Raw genomic sequence first — 16,154 nt, 5'->3', positions numbered from 1 at the left:
CTGGCCAGCGCACTTCCGCACTTGCGCACAGGAGCCGGAACTACGGGTGACTAGTCAGCCGCCCTCTCCCTTCCCGTAGCCGACGCCGCCAGAAATCAACATGGCAGCGCTGTCTTCACGCCCGAGTCTAGCACGTGACACTCTCGGAGGCGAAGGAGGGTTGGGGCGGAGGCCGGGCTGGAGCGTGGGGGCGTGGTTCCCGCCGGTTCTGGGTGGACAAGCGAATTGACAGGCAATTGACCCTGAAAGTCCCAGGTTGACGCGGGTAGCTCTGGGCTTCCCAGAAGTAACGTTGGTACTTCTAGGCTTTCCTGATAAAGATTTTGGAGGAACAGCGGAATCCTGCTGGACGTTACCAGAAGGAGGAAGGGAGGAAGAAGTGCGGGAATTCGCACACAAGGCCAAACCAAACACACTCTTCAAACCCACGTGTCTTTCTGAACTGAACAAAACTTTGTTGTTGACACAGAAATAGAAATGGTAAAACTTTTTAAGTGTTTGATCCATAGGGAGAAAAAATTACTTTATGGTTTTGGTTTTTTGTTTGTTTTTTGAGACGAAGTCTCACTCTGTCACCAAGGCTGGAGTGCAGTGGCACAATCTCGGCTCACTGCAACTTCCCCCTCCTGGGTTCAAGTGGTTCCCCGGCCTCAGCCTCCAGGGTAGCTGGGACTACAGGCCTGGCTACTTTTTGGATTTTTAGTAAAGACGGGGTTTCACCGTGTTAGCCAGGATAGTCTCAATCTCCTGACCTCGTAATCTGCCCGCCTCAGCCTCCCAAAGTGCTGGGATTACAAGCGTCAGCCATTGCGCCTGGCCAAAAAAATATTTAAAAGAAAAATGAGACCGGACGCCGTGGTGCAGGCCTGCAATCCCAGCACTTTGTAAGGCAGAGCGGGACCATCCTGGCCAATATGGTCAAACCCAGTCTCTATTAAAATATAAAAATTAGTCGGCTGGTGGCACGTGCCTGTAGTCCCAGCTACTCGGGAAGCCAAGGCAGGAGAATCGCTTGAACCCGGGAAGCGGAGGTTACAGTGAGCCAAGATCGTGTTATCGTGTTACTGCACTCTAGTCTGGGTGACAGAGCAAGACTCTGTCTCAAATAATTAAAAAAAAAAAAAAAAAAAAAAACAGCCGGATGTGGTGGCATGGCACCTACAGCCCCAGCTACTTAGGAGGCTGAGGTGGGAAGATTGCACGAGCCTGGGATTTTGAGGCTGAATTAACTCTGATCATAACACTCACTGTGCTCCAGCTCCAGCAACAGTGCCAGTGCCAGACCCTGTCTCCTTAAAAAATAATAATAATAAACGTGAACACTGAAATTAGGAATCTGAATTTTTTTTTTTTTTTTTAAGCGTAGTCTCACTCCGTCGCCCAGGCTAGAATGCAGTGGTCTGTAGATTGCCTCCCCAGTTTAAGCAATTCTCCCGCCTCAGCCTACCCGATAGCTGGGACTACAGGCGCCCACCACCATGCCTAATTTTTATATTTTAATAGAGACTGGGTTTCACCATATTGGGCAGGCTGATTTTGAACTCCTGACCTTGTGATCCACCCACCTCAGCCTCCCAAAGTGCTGGGATTACAGGCGTGAGCCATCACGCCTAGCCAGGGATCTGACATTTTAGATAGCTTTCTATATCCATAGTTAAGCTGACTGGTTCAATCCAGAAGATACTGTGGATAACTTGGACATAACTGTCATCTTTCAGAGTTAGAGATTTTGAAAGAAAATATAACTTAAACAATCTTTCAGCTTCTTAGAGTTTGAGAGAGAAGATCCCAAAAGAACGCTCAAAATAGTGAAACTCTCCCCAGCTGTTTACACCTATGCAGAACCTAAGTTTATTAATTCAATAATTATTTAATGTGCTTACTGTCAAAAAAAATGTTTTAAAATGGGATACTCGTTAAAGCAGTAAGTTAAATTTTATTTAATGAAAACTATTGCAGTAGGGAAGAGGGTCCAGCATGAACTGAATGCAACTTTGCTGAAACAGAAGTTTGGAGGCTTTTTAGAGGTTGTGATGTGCTAAAGGTGCTGAGGAGTGTGAAGGGGTGGTTGGTCCTGCGATTAGGCCGCCAGGGTGTGTTAATCCATGCTTATCCAGGGGAGACGCATAATTCTGTCTTCACAACAAGCAGTAGTGTAAGAGAGCAAGGTAGCCACAGGGACTGGGAATGAGAATGATACTACCTCCTTGAATGTTTGCAGTTCAAGAGACAAACCCCAGGTCACTGAGAAGACAGTTCTCAGTGGTCAGACATTTACATCTCCAAGTAGCAGAAGAAGGGTTCATAATTGTAAGCTTTCTAAAGTAACTGCTTCAAGGTATGGTAGGGGGCTATAAGCTACTTTAACAAAAAGACCCAATGGCTCAAACAAAACAGAAGCTCAGCCCTCACTCACATAAGAGTAAATGTTGGTGACCAACTTTTTGTCTTCAACATAGGGCTGCCAAGGCTGCTCTAGTTGTTGCCATCCAAGCTAGCAGGAAGGGTCAAAACAGCTGAAGGACAAAAATTTCATCTTAACAAGCGGGCAGAAGTTACATACATCCCTTCTGTTCACATTCCATTGATGAGAACATCCACAAATGGCATGTCTAGGTGCACAAAGAGCTGGGAAATACAGTCCCCACCTGGGTAGCCACATTCTAACTACATAAAACTGTGGAAGAATAAGATTTGGGGCCGGGCGCAGTGGCTCATGCCTGTAATCCCAGCACTTTGGGAGGCCGAGGCGGGTGGATCACGAGGTCAAGAGATCGAGACCATCCTGGTCAACATGGTGAAACCCCGTCTCTACTAAAAATACAAAAAAAATTAGCTGGGCATGGTGGCGCGTGCCTGTAATCCCAGCTACTCAGGAGGCTGAGGCAGGAGAATTGCCTGAACCCAGGAGGCAGAGGTTGCGGTGAGCTGAGATTGCGCCATTGCACTCCAGCCTGGGTAACAAGAGCGAAACTCCATCTCAAAAAAAAAAAACCAAAAAAAAAAAAAAACCAGATTTGGTGGGCAAATAACAACTGCCACCACAGTCTGCCCTTCTGGCTGGCAAATACCCACCCTTCCAGATATAGAACATATGTCTATGTTCCTTCCAAAGGGAGGCAACCACCTACCTCCAACTTAAATGTCCAGGATCTTTGAGCATAGCTCAGCCGTTTTGATTGCATCAAAATGTGGCTCCTTATAGTCTAATGAACCACGATTGTAAGATGCCCAATAGCCAATAGTGGAGCAAGAACGGCGTAACTTCCATCAGCCCCCATTGGAAAGAAAAGGAGGAATGGAAAACACAGCAATCACTTTCATAGGAATGATTGAATCTTGATAGGCATGAATTGGAAATGCTCCCTGCTCTGAGAGTGGAAAATTGTCATGGTTAGTCCCGGCTGCCTCCGGTATTTTTTTTTTTTTTTTTTTTTTTTTTGAGACGGAGTTTCACTCTTGTTACCCAGGCTGGAGTGCAATGGCGCGATCTCGGCTCACCGCAATCTCCTCGTCCTGGGTTCAGGCAATTCTCCTGCCTCAGCCTCCTGATCAGCTGGGATTACAGGCACGCACCACCATGCCCAGCTAATTTTTTGTATTTTTAGTAGCGACGGGGTTTCACCATGTTGACCAGGATAGTCTCGATCTCTTGACCTCGTGATCCACCCACCTCGGCCTCCCAAAGTGCTGGGATTACAGGCGTGAGCCACCGCGCCCGGCTGCCTCCGGTATTTTAATAACTCCCCAGTCCTCTGGAAATAACTCCTCAGTCTACAGTCCTCTCAGGCCCTGACTTTACCCTCTGGGAGTACTATGGCTTAGATATTTGTCCCCTCCAAATCTCATCTTGAAATGTGATTCCCAATTTGGAGGTGAGGCCTGTGGGAGGTGTTTGGGTCGTCAGATCCCTCATGAACGTTGGTGCTGTCCTCACAATAATGAATTTTCATTCTAAGTTCGAGCAAGATCTGGTTGTTTAAAAGAGTATGGTACCTGCCCCCTCTCTCTCTTGCTTTCACTTTTGCCATGTGATGTACCTGCCCCCTCTTCTCCTTCTGTCATGATTGTGAGATCCCTGAAGCCCTCAGCAGAAGCAGATGCCAGCACCATACTTCCTGTACAGCCTGCAGAACCATTAGCCAATTAATCCTCTTTTCTTCAAAAATGACCTAGCCTCAGGTATTTCTTTATAGTGACGCAAAAAGTAGACTAACACAGGGATATGTCTCTTGATCCATGATCTTCCTTGGCCATATCTAAAGTGGCATTAGGGGCCACACCTAGGGCTGCACCTAGGTGCAGTGGCTCACACCTGTAATCCCAATACTTAGGGAGGCCAAGGCAGGAGGATCACTTGAGCCCAGGAGTTCAATACCAGCCCAGGCAACATGGCAAGACCCTGTCTCTACTCAAATAAAATAAAATAAATAAAATGAGATAACTGGCATGGTGGTACATGCCTGTGGTCCCAGCTACTCTGGAGGCTGAAGCAGGAGGATCATTTGGGCCCGGGAGGTAGAAGCTGCTGTGAGCTGTGATTATACCACTGTACTCCAGCCTGGATGACAGAGTGAGACCCTATCTCAAAACAATTTTTTTTAAAGTGGCATCAGGGCCGGGCATGGTGGCTTATGCCTGTAATCTAACACTATGGGAGGCCAAGACAAGCAGATCATTTCATGTCAGTTCAAAACCAGCCTGGCCAACATGGTGAAACCCCCATCTCTATTGTAAATACAAAAATTGGCCAGGCATGGTGGCTCTTGCCTGTAATCCAAGCACTTTGGAGGCCAATGCGGGCGGATCACCTGAGGTCGGGAGTTCAAGACCAGCCTGACCAACATGGTGAAACCTCATCTTTACTAAAACACAAAAAGTTAGCTGGGTGTGGTGGCGGGTGCCTAAAGTCCCAGCTACTCAGGAGGTTGAGGCAGAAGAATCTCTTGAACCCAGGAGGCAGAGGTTGCAGTGAGCCAAGATCATGCCACTGCACTCTAGCCTGGTGACAGAGCAAAACTCCATCTCAAAAAAAATGAAGACCTGCCTCCACCCTTCCTCAGTGATTCCTTTAATATATATGTACATATATATTTATTTATATTTATAGAAATATATAAATATACATATGTGAGTCCTTCACATCCATATATATATATATTTGGGGCATATATATATATAAAATATATAAAATATGTATATATTTTATATATATATATAATATATATATATATATATATATTTTTTTTTTTTTGAGTTGGAATCTCACTCTGTTACCCAGGCTGGAGTGCTGTGGCACGATCTGGGCTCACTGCAACCTCCACCTCCTGGGTTCAAGCAACTCTCCTGCCTCAGCCTCCCGAGTAGCTGGGATTACAGGCACGCGCCACCACGCCCAGCTAATTTTTGTATTTTTAGCAGAGACGGGGTTTCACCGTGTTGACCAGGATGGTCTCAATCTCTTGACCTCGTGATCCACGGCCTCAGCCTCCAAAATTGCCGGGATTATAGGCGTGAGCCACCGCGCCCGGCCAGGTTTGGCGTATTAAACACATTTTCAACTAATGATATTTTCAATTTACAATGAGTTTATTGGGATGTAACCCCATCATAAGTAGACTAAATAGAGGAGCATCTGTACAAAACAAGCTCCCTACCCCTCCACTATTTGCCTAAAAGCGGGACGTAAATTTTCAAAGATGTCCCACCGCCTCTCTACCAAGGACAAAAGCTAATCACCAGAGACAACTTTAGCACTAGAACCTACGTAACACGCTTCGCTCACTACCTGTAGCTATCATTAGTTTCTCATACCTCTACCTTCAGTCTGTCGCTTTCGGAAACCTCAAACTGCTTTCCTTTGTCCTGTCATTTCTCCACAAATTTATTGTTCTTTATTGCAAACGCTACGTAATCCCCCATTGTAAACCACGTCTTTGAGTTACTCTTCCTTGAGTTTTCCCCATGTACGTGTGAGGTGTGCGTTACTAAAATTTGGTTTTATCTTGCCAATACGTGCTTTGTGATAAGAACCTAAAAAGGCGGAAGGCTATTTCCCTCCCTACAGCCCCAAACAGGGCTTGAGATGCGGGCTCCGTTCTTTTCCTTCAGCTCCTCCCTTTGTAGATCGCACTCGGGTCATCCACGCCCTTTTTTCATTGAGCAAATATATCGGATGTGCCTGGGGTTTTCTTAGGTACATTCCAGGCCCAGGGGAAATAGCTTCATTTTTTTTTTTTTTTTTTTTTTAATCAGCCTCCTGAACCAGAAGAGGTTCAGAGTGACTCCCACAGTTTGACTCTTGAACTTGGAAATTCTCCAAACTGCCTCAGCACAAGGCTGCCCTGGTCGGTCTTCGCAGCTTGCTTTCTGCAGGGTACCCCGTCGGCGCGGCGCAGGAGCCTCGCCCCGCTCCCCGACCGCTGCCGGCGAACGCAGGCGGACCCCGGGGTTGGCAGCCAGGGCGCAGGCCGGGCCCGGCGCGTTCAGAGGCATCGTCTCCGAGCCACGGGGCCTGACCGCCACCGCAGAAGGCGCGCGGGGTCCCCCGAAGTTCCCCTTCTCCAAATGTGCACCTTCCTCAGGGAGACCCTGTGCCGCTGAGGGAAAGTCACCACTCAGGGTTCCGGGCCGAGGGCCAGATAAAAGAGCTGCCACCAGCAAAAGAAAGAAAGAAAAAAAAAAGGCACGAAGAGCAGGTGGGCAGATTCCCAAGGCGGCTTCGCCCACTAATTTTGCCCAAAGATGACTCTCAGGTTTCTGAGCTTGTGCTCCGCCGCTGTTGAGCAGGAACTCGGTCGGCGCTCCGATAAGCCCATGACGGGAGCCTCCCCTTCACGCCGGCACAGGCGGAAAAACGACAACGCGCCGCCCTCGGAACGCGCCGCCCGGCCCGGCGCCGCGCAGCCTCCCGCGGCGCTCCGTGCCCTTCCTTTTGCCCGTCTCCAAGATGGCGGCCGCCCCGGCCCGCCCCTCCTCCTCACCGCGCAGAGCCGCGCCGCGCGCTCCCGCCGCCCCTCCCCGCGCGAGCTCCACCCAGGTCGCAGGCAGCGCGGTCGGCGGCGGCTGTTTCCCGCCATTGTGCGAAGTGGAGGCTGGGGGCCGGGACGCGCCGGCCTGCCCGTCGCCAGCAGCTCCTCGGCGGCCCTGCTGCAGCCGTCCTCCCTGAGGCGCGGAAGGCCCGTGCCCGGCCGCTCCTTGTGCGTGGGAGGGCGCGGGCGAGGAGCGACCAAGCAGCTGAAGAGGAGCTGGGCGCCGGCCACCCGGCCGCCCGGCCGCGCTCGGCCCGCGGATCGCCGCCGCCCGGGCCGCGCCGTCCCCGGCCGCCTCCGAGATGCCGTGTGGGGAGGACTGGCTCAGCCACCCGCTGGGAATCGTGCAGGGCTTCTTTGGTGAGTGTCGCCGCCGCGGGGCGGGGCGGGCTGGGCCGGGCGGGCCGCCGAGTTTGCCGAGCCCCGGGATTCGGCCCCGCTGCGCGGCCCCCACGCGGGACCACCTGGAGGGCTCGCGCGGCCCGAGACGGCGCCCCGGGGCCTGCGCGGGCCCCAGCTGGGGCAGCCTCTGCCCCGGGCGCGGCAGGCGGGAGCCGGAGCCGCGGCCGCAGGTGCCTCCCACCTGCCCGAGTCGCAGTTCGCGAGCCGCCAAGGTGAAGCCGTGGGGCGCGGGCTGTGATTGACCGCCTCGCTCCCGGCCTGCGGCGCGGACGGGGCCCCCGGCACAGCCAACTCGGGGAGGTCCTCGGACCCTGGGGAGGGCCCGCAGAGCCGCGGGCAGGGAAAACCGCTTTCGCCTGTGGAAGCTCGCAGGATATTTCAAAACTTCCGGTTCGTCGGGGAGTGCTCGCTGGCACAGAAGTTGGTTCTAACTCCCGTGTCACCCTCATTCTTTTTTTCAGAGGCAAGCTTTAAGGTCCATAGCTTAGTTTTCCTGTTGGGGTAACTTTAGAACCCATCTAGTCTGGATCTGCTCCTGTCCCAGAGCCAGCAAGAAATACTGAGCTACTTGAGTTTGTACGTAGGGCTGAGAATGCTGCAGGCGAGCTTAGTAAATTTTGGTTGTGATTGCTGTTGCTACTTTTCTGCGAAGGGTACACAAAGAAAAAATTGTATTTGTTGTCCTTAACTGGGCATTTTGACAACCGTCCCATTCCCCAGTGTCTTTTTGCACGTAATGAGTGGTGGGGTCAGACCCAAGTAGAAATCACTGTAGATGGCAACACCTGATTTGTTGGAGTTAACTTAGAGCTGTAGAGCGGCCTTAGCTCCTTGAAAACACCGTGGGGTACTTGGGAGAAAAGCCCGTAGGAAACTAAATCATCCTCAGCAGCCAAAACCGACGGCAAACAGTTTATGGTATTTCTTAATGGAAGAGCCTCTAGTCCTCACTCAAGAAGTCCTTATTAATTTATCTGTTATTTTAATTAATTTAGTTATCTGGTTTCCCAGGCTGAAACTAAAGGCATTACATTAGAAGAAAGCCTGGATAGGTATCCGGACTTAGCCAGTGAACACTGAACCTGATGAAGAAATTTAAAACTACCTACATATTAAAAAAAAATAATAAAATAAAATAACAAAGGCAGATTCAGTGTATAGCAGTCAAGGGTGCTTTGAGAAAGGGGCATGTATTTCTCCACTAAATCCTAGTAATTTATGTTCATAATAATCCTAGAACTGATAATCGATGCTCAACATAATGACCCAAAAATGTCAAGTGAAGATTCAGTTATAACATTGATTTAAGAGGGTGGAGATGCATAGATACTTTTTAGGAAAAACCCTTCCAAAGTAAAAAGGTTTGGTGCTTAAAGGGTTACATTTCAGTGACTGATATTAGAATATTCGCTTATGAAAGATACTCCATACTCTGATTTTGCTGGATAAATGAGATGTTTCATATTTGATAGAGATTTGAATGTATTTTTGTCAAATTTTGTCTCCAAAGTATATGATCCTAACGGACACATCATCATGGTACAGAAAGGTTATAACTTAGATACAAATAATAGCTTTAGAGTATTTTATAAATTTCTTGGATTGTTGTGGAACCTGAAGTTTGTCGATGTCTTTCCCTTGTTCCCATGTAGATTGTCTCTCACAGAGAAGTCATAAAGTGTTTGTAGAAGCTGTTGCTGTATTTTCCTATCACTGTGACTGTATTGCACACCTTTATAATAATAGCATTACAAGTATTCTTGTGTGAGAACTTAAACTTTTTGGTTTAGTAGGAAATTGTCCCCCCACGCCCCCCCCATAGAAAGGTAATGCTTATGTATTGTACAAAAAGAAAAAAAGCAGTTCAGTAACATACACCAGAAAACAAAAGATCTTTAAAGATCCTTCATCTTCAAGATACCATTTGGTTCGTGGTTGTGTATATTTTCTCTGCATATATTTAGACCGTTTTTTAAAACTGAAAAGTGCAGTTTTGTTGTGTATATTATTTTGAAATAACACATTTCTTAATATACCTTGGACATCTTTCCAACTGTATTGGAATCTTTTTCCAATTCTTTTTTCCTTCTTTTTTTTTTTTTTTGGAGATGGAGTCTCACCGTGTCACCCAGGCTGGAGTACAGTGGCACCATCTCAGCTCACTGCAACCTCTGCCTTCCGGGTTCAAGTGATTCTCCTACCTCAGCCCCCTGACTAGCTGGGATTATAGGCATGCACCACCACACCCCTCTAATTTTTGTATTTTTAGTAGAGACGGGGTTTCACCATGTTGGCCAGGCTGGTCTCGAAATCCTGACCTCAAGTGATCTCCCCCCCCCTCAGTCTCCCCAAGTGTTGGGATTACAGGGGTGAGCCCCATTCTTATTGTCCTTGTCATATAGTGTTGTATAAACTTACTAACCCTGTCATATATTTTAGGTTAGGTGTCACAATAATCTAGAGCTGTGCAGTCCAGGGCAGTAGCCAAGTGTGGCTATTTAAATGTAAATTAATTAAAATTACACAAAATTACGAGTTCGATGTTGCTAGCTAACCACATTTCAAGTGCTCAGTAGCTACATGTGGATGGGGGCTATTGTATTAACATAGATCTGGAATTTTCTTAACATCAGGAAGTTCTATTTACAGCGCCGATCTGGAGTCTGGAGTATGCCACATTTTAGTATATGATGCTAGTTTTTTTTTCTTTTCTTTTCTTTTTTCTTTTCTTTTTTTTTCTTTTTTTGATAACCAGCTACTCACTGTTTCGGGATTTTAATTTGGTCGCTGTATCCTACCAGTTCGAGTTTTTGGTGTCTTCCCCGCCCCCCCCCCCCACCTCCCCCACCTCTTGTTGCCCAGGCTGGAGTGCAACCTCCCACTCTCAGGTTCAAAGGATTCTCCTGCCTCAGCCTCCCAAGTAGCTGAGATTACAGGTGCCTTCCACCATACCTGGCTAATTTTTGTATTTTTAGTAGAGATGGGGTTTCACCATGCTAGCAAAGCTGGCCTTGAACTCCTGCCTGCCTTGACCTCCCAAAGTGCTGGGATTACAGGTGTAAGCTATGACACCTGGCCCAGACCTTCATCTCCAATGTTACTGTCATAATTAAGGCCATTGTAGTCTCTTTCCTGGATGCTGGAACAGCCCTCTAATTGTTTTTTGCCTCTAGTCTTGCTTCTCTTCCACCTTCCACGCTGGAACCAAGTCCTTCAGTGACTTCTTTTTTTTTTTTTTTTAAATATTGCATTTTAGGTTTGGGGGTACATGTGAAGAACATGTAAGATTGTTGCGTAGGTACACACATGACAGCGTGGTTTGCTGCCTTTCAGTGACTTCTTATTGCCCTTCCTATCTGATCCAGGCCTTTCCAAGTGATTTATGAGGCCCTTGTTGGCTCCACCTTTGCCTTGCTCTGAGACTTTATCTCTGCGGGTCCCCTCCTCATGCTCTCCATCCCAGCCGCCCTGAACTTTCTTTCTGAGTTCTTTGATTTTGAACCTTTGTCTAGGTCTTTTGCATATCCTGTTTCTTGTGCCTGATTCTCCCTTCCATCCATGTCTACTTTTCTGGCTAAATCTTACTTTTCCTTTGGGAACCTAAGTTAGGTACCAAGGTAGGGTACCCCCTGCTCAATGTTACTGCAGGATCCTATTATATATGTCTTTGAAAATTAGTTTGCAAAGCACATTGTTGAAATTCCTTGTTTCCAAAGTTCCTTTACTGGATCTTGACTATGCAAAATCAGGGCCTGTTTCTGCATTATTCACCATTATATCCTAATTTCCTAGAATGTGCTTTGTACATTGAAAGTGTTCAGTGGACACTTGCTGAACAAAAGCAGTGGAAAGACTGATTAATCAGAAATGTTGTTAATTGAAATGGCTACTGAGATCACAAATCTCAAAATTTTTCTTTTTTTGGAGTCAGGGTCTTGCTCTGTTGCCTAGACTGGAGTGCCAGTGGCGTGATCTTGGCTCACTGCAACCTCTTCTTCTGGGTTCAAGCCATTCTCATGCCTCAGCCTCCTGAGTAGCTGGAACTGTAGGTGCACGCCACCATGCCTGGCCAAATTTTGTATTTTTAGTAGAGACAGGGTTTTGCCGTGTTGGCCAGGATGGTCTCATCTCCTGACCTTGTGATCCACCTGCCTTGGCCTCACAATGTGCTGGGATTACAGGCATGAACCACCGCACCTGGCCTGCAGTAACAACCTTTAACCGTTTCTGCTTTTAGAAGGTTTTTTTTTTTTAAATTGAGACAGAGTCTCCCTCTGTCGCCCCTGTTGCCCAGGTTGGAGTACAGTGGCATGATCTCGGCATGAATTCCTGGCCTCAAGTGATCTGTTCCCGCCCCCTTGGCCTCCCAAATTGCTGGGATTACAGATATGAGCTGCTTTACCCAGCCTCTTTTGCTGTTTTCCCTTCAGTCATTGGTTAGACCAAGATCATTATTCTGGTTGTATTTCAGGTTCTTTGTATCTAACAGAACTAGGCTAGCTCATGCCAAGAAGAGCAGTGTTGGTGGATTGGGCAGAGCAGACTAATTTATCACTGGCATTTTAGAGAATTTAAAGCAATAATAAAATAAAGGTAATTGGTCTGCTTTTTATTATCGTGAATCTAAACAAACAGTCCATGCCCTTATTGTCCGTACCCAGCTTGGATCTCTCCTACCACTCTGTCCTTGGTAGGCCACTGAAAAAAAGGTAATTTATATTAAGGCTATCAAACCTAATGGCAGGGAGAGGGATTGGGTATTCCAAGAGACTGAGAGGACTCAGGAACTGGAAAGCAGGCAGTAATCCAAGCAACTTAGTATTTCTCTCTTAGGCTACATTCATCTCTGCACACTTAAATTTCTCTTTCTACTCCATGTTTCCCAAATTTACTTGTTCTCAGTTGCAACCCACGCTAGCTAGCATCTTTATTTTCAGGCATAGAAACTCTGATTGGCACAACATGGAGTCAGGAATCCATTCACTCAGAGATCAGTCATCTGTGGCCATGGCACAGTGTTACGTGGGACAGTTGTGACTGTTGTCCACACCTCAACAGTGGGGGTGTTCTCAGAGAAGAAGAATAGCTCTTGCAGCCGTGGCAAATGGCATAAAAAGGAGTTTTTGATAACTTACACATGGTTTCAAAAAACCAACACGATGGTATGAACTGAGTAAAAGTATGTGCTCTCTCCATTGAAATAACCAGTTTTTTTTTTTTTTTTTTTTTGGAGACAGTCTTGGCTTTGTTGCTCAGGCTGGAGTGGAATGGTGTGATCTCGGCTCACTGCAATCTCCCCCTCCTGAGTTAAAGCGATTCTTCTGCCTCAGACTCCTGAGTAGCTGGGAGGCATATGCCCCCACGCCTGGCTAAATTTTGTATTTTTAGTAGAGACGAGGTTTCACCATATTGGCCAGAATGGTCTCGATCTTCTGACCTCATGATCCACCTGCCTTGCCACTACGCCCGGCCTGAAGTAACCACTTGTAACTTATTTCTGATTTTAGAGATTCCCTACTCCCCCCCACTTTTTTCTTTTCCTTTTTGAGACAGTGTCTTGCTATGTCGCCTCTGTCACCCAGGTTGGAGTACAGTGGCATGATCTCAGCTCACTGCAACCTCTGCCTCCCAGGTTCAGGCAATTCTCCTGCCTCAGCCTCTCGAGTAGCTGGGAATACAGGCACACGCTGTCATGCCAGCTAACTCTTTCTATTTTAGTAGAGATGGGGTTTCACTGTGTTGTTCAGGTTGGTCCAAATTTTTTTTTCTTTGAAATATAATTCACATAACAAAATTTACCATTTTAAAATGTCATTCAATTTTTTTTTTTTTTTTTTTTTTTTGAGACGGAGTTTCATTCTTGTTACCCAGGCTGGAGTGCAATGGCGTGATCTCGGCTCACCGCAACCTCCGCCTCCTGGGTTCAGGCAATTCTCCTGCCTCAGCCTCCTGAGGAGCTGGGATTACAGGCACGCGCCACCATGCCCAGCTGATTTTTTGTATTTTTAGTAGAGACGGGGTTTCACCATGTTGACCAGGATGGTCTCGATCTCTTGACCTCGTGATCCACCCGCCTCGGCCTCCCAAAGTGCTGGGATTACAGGCTTGAGCCACCGCGCCCGGCCCTAATTTTTTTTTTTTTTTTTTTAACTATATTCATAATGATGTTGTGCAGCCATCATCACCACTATCATTTTCTTTTTGAGGTGGAGTGAGGCAGAGTCTCATTTTTGCCCAGGCTTGAGTGCAATGGGGAGATCTTGGCTCACTGCAGCCCCCACCCACAACTGCACGTCTGCCCACAGATTTACCTATTCTGAATGTTTCGTGTAGATGGAATTATACAACATGTGGCCTTTGGGGTCTGGCTTCTTTTCATTTACCATGATATTTTCATGGTTTGTCCATGTCATAGTATGAATGAGTACTGCATACTGCATTCCTTTTTTTTTTTTTTTTTGAGACAGAAATCTATCTCTGTGGTCCAAGATGGAATGCTGTGGCAAGATCATAGCTCACAGCAGCCTTGAACTTCCAGTTTTAAGTGATTCTGCAGCCTCAGCTTCCTGAGTAGCTAGGATTATAGGCATGTATCACCGCACCCAGCTAATTTTTAAAAGATTTTTTGTAGATTTGGGGTCTCACTATGTTGCCCAGGCTGGCCTCAAACTCCTGGCCTCAAGTGAACCTCCAGCCTTGGCCTTCCAAAGTGCTGGGATTACAGATGTGAGCCACTGTACCCAGTCTGCATTGTTTTTATGACTGAAAATAATATTCCATTGTATGTCTGTACTGCATTTTGTTAATCCATATATTTGCTGATGGACACTTGGGTTATTTCCTGCCTGCTATAAATAGTGCTGGTATAAACATTCATGTACATGTTTTTGTGTGCATATAAGTTTTTGATTCTTTCCCAGATATACCTAGGGATGGAATTGCAGGGTCATATTATAATTTTATATTTAACTTTTTGAGGAATTGCCAGACTTTTCCACAATGGCTGCACCATTTTACTTCTCAGGTTCAAGTGAGTCTCCTGCCTCAGCCTCCCAAGTAGCTGGGATTACAGGTGCCTGCCACCATGCCTAGCTAAGTTTTGTATTTTTAGTAGAGACGGGATTTCACCGTGTTGGCCAGGCTGATCTCAAACTTCTGACCTCAGGTAATCCGCCTGCCTCAGCCTCCCAAAGTGCTGGGGTTACGGGTGTGAACCACCATGCCTGGCCTAAAATTTTTTTTTTTTTTTTTTTGAGACGGAGTTTCGCTCTTGTTACCCAGGCTGCAGTGCAGTGGCGCGATCTCGGCTCACCGCAGCCTCTGCCTCCTGGGTTCAAGCAATTCTCCTGCCTCAGCCTCCCGAGTAGCTGGGACTACAGGCACGCACCACCATGCCCAGCTAATTTTTGTATTTTCAGTAGAGATGGGGTTTCACCTTGTTGACCAGGATGGTCTCGATCTCTTGACCTCGTGATCCACCCGCCTCGGCCTCCCAAAGTGCTGGGATTATAGGCGTGAGCCACCACGTCTGGCCCTAAAATGTTTTTAAGAAAGGTGTGAGAAGAGGACAAGAGGCACATTATATAATGTTAAAACAGTTCACCAAGAAGACCTAACTATATATGCACCAAGCAGCAGAGCTTCAAAATGTTTGAAGCAAAAACCAGCATAAGTAAAAGAAAAAATAGGCAAATCTGCAATTGTAGTTAGATATTTTACTGCTTTCTCAGTACTTGACATAATAGTGGATAGAAAATCAAGAATACTGAACACACAACTACACAATACCATCAACCAAGTAGATCTAGTTGACATTTGTCTACCTAATGACAGTGGAATACACATTGAAAAGAATGTGCACATGTAACATTCACCAAGATAAACCATATTCTGGGTCATAAACCAAATATCAAACTTTAAAAAGAACACTTCTAAACCATCTGTGGACTAAAAATTCTCAAAGGAAAGCTTTAAATATTTTAAACTAAACCAAAATGAAAACTCAGCATATCAAAATTTGTGAGATACAGCCAAAGATGTGCTTAAATGCATTAACCGACTTCATAATAATAGAGAAATAGGAAACAGAAAAAAAAAAATAGAAAAATCCATTAAATAGAAAAAATCAGTGAAACCCAAAGCTCTTTAAAAATAAATTAATAAAATTGTAAGCCTCTATCCAGACTGGCAAAGGGCGGGCGGGGAGGGAAGGAAGACAAATTACCAATGTTAGAAAAGAAAAGGAGAGACCACCATAGACTGTACAGGCATGAAAAGGATAATACAAACAACTCTGCAGATACAAATTCATCTACTTAGATGAAATTGACCAGTTCCTCAGAAACCACTGTATTAGTTTCCTATTTTTCCTGTAACAAATTACAGATGTAGTGGCTTTAAAACAAAAGGTTTTTATTTACAATCCTGGAGACAGAGTCTGACGTGGGTCTTACTGGGGTAAAATCAAATTGTTAACAGGACTTGCATTCCATTGTGGAGGCTTTAAGAGAGAATCTGTTCCTTGGCTTTTCCTGCATCTAGAATCTGCCCACATTTTTTGGCTTGTGGCCCACTTCTATTTTCAAAGACAGCAAGTTGAGTTGTTCTCACATCTTACTGTTAGCTTCCTCTTTCTCTGTCTCCTTCCACATTTAAGGACCCTTGTGATTGCATTGAACCCACCCAGATTATTTTGCATTTTTAAGTTCAACTGATTATTAG

The 16,154-nt window shown here is 46.4% G+C and overlaps 1 protein-coding gene across 1 annotated transcript in view; it reads left to right on the top strand.

Moving 5' to 3' along the window:
• The first annotated feature begins 7,031 nt into the window (after nucleotides 1–7,031).
• The window catches only part of MCMBP (minichromosome maintenance complex binding protein), a 47,199-nt gene continuing 38,076 nt past the window's right edge, over nucleotides 7,032–16,154 (top strand). Inside the window, exon 1 of the mRNA XM_039465051.2 lies at nucleotides 7,032–7,391. Coding sequence (XP_039320985.1) covers nucleotides 7,334–7,391 — 58 coding nt within the window. The 5' untranslated portion in view covers nucleotides 7,032–7,333. The remainder of the gene's footprint in view (nucleotides 7,392–16,154) is intronic.

This window comes from Saimiri boliviensis, chromosome 12, assembly GCF_048565385.1.
Source record: "Saimiri boliviensis isolate mSaiBol1 chromosome 12, mSaiBol1.pri, whole genome shotgun sequence".
Taxonomy (NCBI): Eukaryota; Metazoa; Chordata; class Mammalia; order Primates; family Cebidae; genus Saimiri; species Saimiri boliviensis.
This window is presented reverse-complemented; position numbering and strand designations above follow the sequence as displayed.